This window comes from Dipodomys ordii, unplaced genomic scaffold, assembly GCF_000151885.1.
Source record: "Dipodomys ordii isolate 6190 unplaced genomic scaffold, Dord_2.0 Scaffold64, whole genome shotgun sequence".
NCBI lineage: Eukaryota > Metazoa > Chordata > Mammalia > Rodentia > Heteromyidae > Dipodomys > Dipodomys ordii.
This window is the reverse complement of record NW_012267280.1, coordinates 1,501,483-1,505,278: the sequence shown is the minus strand read 5'-3', so window position 1 is coordinate 1,505,278 and position 3,796 is coordinate 1,501,483. Positions and strand designations below refer to the sequence as shown.

Here is a 3,796-nt window from a genome sequence, read left to right as displayed (position 1 = left end):
AGCCAGAAGTGGTGCTGTGGCTCAAGTGGTAGAGCGCTAGCCTTGAGCTGAAGAGCTGAGAGACAGCGCCCAGGCCCAGAGTTCAGGCCCCATGACTAGACCCCCCCCCAAAAAAAAAAAAAGTTAAAAAAAAAAAGACATCATAGCAGCCGAGCTCTGAGGATTGCTGTGGGAACCCAGGCTTTGCAAAGCACTCGTTGTTGATTTTTTCCTGAATATTCATTGTTTGTCTTTATATCTAATAATAGGGTAATAGTAAATGATGTTTGTTTTCTATTTGTGCTGGTCCTGGGGCTTGAACTCAGGGCCTGGGTGTTGTCCCTGAGCCTCTTTCTGCTCAAGGCGAGTGCTCTACCACTTTGAGCCATAGCTCCACATCTGGTTTTCTGGTGGTTTGTTGGAGATAAGAGTCTCATGATGGGCTGGGAAGGTGGCTCAGTGGTAGAGCACTTGCCTTGCATGCATGAGGCCCTGGGTTCAATTCCTCAGCACCACATAACCAAAAAGAAAAAAGCCAGAAGTGGCACTGTGGCTCAAGTGGTAGAGCGCTAGCCTTGAGCTGAAGAGCTGAGGGACAGCGCCCAGGCCCAGAGTTCAGGCCCCACAACTGGACCCCCCCCAAAAAAAAAGTTTCACAGACTTTCCTGCTTAGGCTGGCTTTGAACTGTGATCCTCAGATCTCAGCCTCTTGAGTAGCTGGGATGACAGGCCTGAGCCAGCGGTGCCCGGATGCATCGTTTTGTTTTTTTTAACTTTGCAACAATCAAAGCAAGGAGGGTGGAGGCTCAGACACGTGACCTGGGAGACTTCACCTGGCCCAGTCTGGGGGCGGAAGTTGAGTCTCCGCTCCCTGTCCCCCCTCCCTGGTTTCTCTGGGGATTCCCTGCAGAGTACCCACATGATCCTTGTCTTTTAGGGTGACTCTGGGGGCCCCCTGGCCTGTGAGGAGACCCCTGGCATCTTTTACTTGGCTGGCATTGTGAGCTGGGGCATTGGGTGTGCCCAGGCCAACAAACCAGGCGTGTACGCGCGGATCACCCGGCTGAAGGGCTGGATCCTACACACCATGTCCGTGGCTCCCGTCCCCACGCCTCGCCCCTCCAGCACGAGGAGGACACCGGCCACCACCAGGCCCCCCCACAGGATGACCACCCCAGAGGCCACCACCAGCACAGCCACCAGTCCCAAGGCCACCAGCAAAGCCACCACCCGCCCTGCTAACACGACCATCCCCTCCAGAGCCACCCCGGCCGCAGGACAGATACTGTCCACTGCCGCCGCCGCCCCCATGGAGACCACCACGCGCTCCCAGCCACCAGGTACCATGGGGTACAGGGTCACTGCTGCACCACTGCCGTGGCTTGTAGGTTCAAGGCCAAGTGCTAGGGCTGGGCCCTTCTTGCTCTGTGTGCGTGTGTGTGTGTGTGAGTACTCACGTGCACACATGTGCCTTGATTCTTCTTAGAAGGCCACTAATCTGATTGGGTTGAAGTCCACCGCAGTGACCTCGGTTTACCTGCAGTCCCCGTTTTAAGAGCTTGTCTCCAAGCGGGTACTTATGGCTCAAGCCTGTATAATCCCAGCCACTCTGGAGGCTGAGATCTGAGGATCAAGGTTTGAAGCCAGCCTGGGCAGGAAAGTCTGTAAGACCCTTATCTCCAGTGAACCACCCAAAAGCCGGAAGTGAGGCTGTGTCTCAAGTGGTAGAGCACAAGCCTCCAGGGAAGCAGCCAAGGAAAAGCCGCAGTCTAAAATTCCAGGGGCTTCAGCACAGGAATTTGGGGGTCACAGTTCAACCCATCCAAGATCCTGATGGCCATGGACACAGGCATTTTTCCTGGGGCAAATGGATCTTGCCTGGTGGCCAAGAAATGCTTTGTTCTGTACCCCCATCTTCTCTGGGGGCCCAGGGTACAGGGGGGAGCTGTGGTGGGGAGCAGCATCTCCACCCTGGCTTGCTCTGTGCAGAAACTGGGGCACTCAGGAAGAGGAGGGATGCAGAGAAATGCTGGACTGTGGGCCACCCATACCTGGGCCTTTCTCTCAGGGGTACACCAAAGCTGGGAAGCTGCTTGTAACCCCAACTGTCCTGCGTACAGGAGCCGGAGGATATGGGGGGGAAATGGGGCCTTCACACAAAGCTCTCTGGGTCCCCAGGGCTAGGTCACTGCACCCACGGTATCTTTTTTTCCTTCCCTGATAGCACTGGGGTTTGAACTCAGGACCTATATGGGCCAAGCTCCCAGCCCATTTCAGTTTGGTTTTCAAATAAGATCGCAAACTATTTTGCCTGACAGGCCTTGGACCTCGATCCTGTTTGCCTAGTTCAGATGACAGGTGTATGCCTACATGCTTGGCTTCTTTTAAGGTTTTCCTTTAAGCAAGGACTTAGTGTAACAGGATACAAGATCAGGAGAAGTATACAAGGTTGGGGGGGAGGTGGGGGAGAAACAAGGAGGGAAACATTTTCTGCTCCCAATTTTGGAAATATAAGTGAAGTTTCTGCTTGGCTTGCTCTTTTTTTTTTTTGCCAGTCGTGGGTCCTGAACTCTGGGCCTGGATGCTGTCCCTCAGGTCTTCAGCTCAAGGCTAGCACTCTACCATTTGAGCCACAGCGCCACTTCTGGCCTTTTCTGCTTATGTGGTGCTGAGGAATCGAGCCCAGGGCCTCATGCCTGCAAGGCAAGCGCTCTACCACTGAGCCACCTTCCCAGCCCCTGGCTTACTCTTGAGACAGGGTTTCCTGTGCCTCCCATGGAGCCAGGATCACAAGCGTGGGAAGTCTTTATCACGTAGAATGGGAGCTCAGACCACTCTATTTAAGGCCTTCAAAAGAGGCCACAAGCTGGGTGCCGGTGGCTCACACCTGTAATCCTAGCTACTCAAGAGGCTGAGATCTGAGGATTGTGGTTCAAAGACAGTTGGGGCAGGAAAATCTGTGAGACTCATCTCCAATAAACCACTCAGACAACTGGAAGTGGTGTTGTAGCTCAAGTGGTAGAGTGCTCGCCTTGAGCAGAAGAACTGAGGAACGGTGCCCAGGCCCAGAATTGAAGCCCCATGACTGACAAAAAAAAAAAAAAAAGAAAAGAAAAGAAAGGAGGCCACAGCCTGGAGTACCAACAAGGTAGAAAGCACTGTGGCTCAAAGAAAGGGTGTCACCATGTTCCCTTATGCCCCAGGGCAGAGAAGTGACCCTGTGAACCTTACCCAACTCAATTGAATTTGGCCCTTCAGCTGAGCTCACTTTGAACTGGACAGTAGCTACAGCCTGGAATGTTTTTTTAGGGGGGTGAGATCTGGGGCTTGAACTCAGGGCCTGGGCGCTGTCCCTGGGCCCTTTTGCTCAAGGCTAAAGCACTACCACTTTAAGCCACAGCTTAAAGAGATAAGAGTCAGACCATTCTGCCGGGTCTGGCTTTGAACTGTGATCCTCAGATCTCAGCCTCCTGAGTAGCTAGGATGACAGGCGTGAGCCACCAGCGCCCAGCTCAGCCTGAGGAGCCCAGGCAGGGTGCCCTGGGCCCCAGGGCAGTCAATGTGCAAAGGTCTTGCAAGAGCAGGGGTGGGTGTCTGCTCCCCAAGGCTGAGCCTAGCGCTGAGATGACTGGAAACAATGAGTGTCAAATGCTATTAGGAAAAAGCCAAGGCTGGTTCAATCCCCAGCACTGCCCGAACCCAGAAACAAAACAAGAAAGCACAATAGTAAGGTGGCTCAATGGTAGAGCGCTTGCCTTGCATGCCTGAGGCCCTGGGTTCGATTCCTCAGCATCACATAAGCAAAAAGAAAAAAGCC

General features: G+C 53.7%; 1 protein-coding gene across 1 annotated transcript in view; it reads left to right on the top strand.

Annotated features, from left to right (window-relative positions):
- The window catches only part of Tmprss9 (transmembrane protease, serine 9), a 19,044-nt gene that overhangs the window by 13,462 nt on the left and 1,786 nt on the right, over positions 1–3,796 (top strand). The window contains exon 14 of the mRNA XM_013022765.1: positions 917–1,363. Within this exon, the coding sequence (XP_012878219.1) occupies positions 917–1,363 (447 nt within the window). The remainder of the gene's footprint in view (positions 1–916; positions 1,364–3,796) is intronic.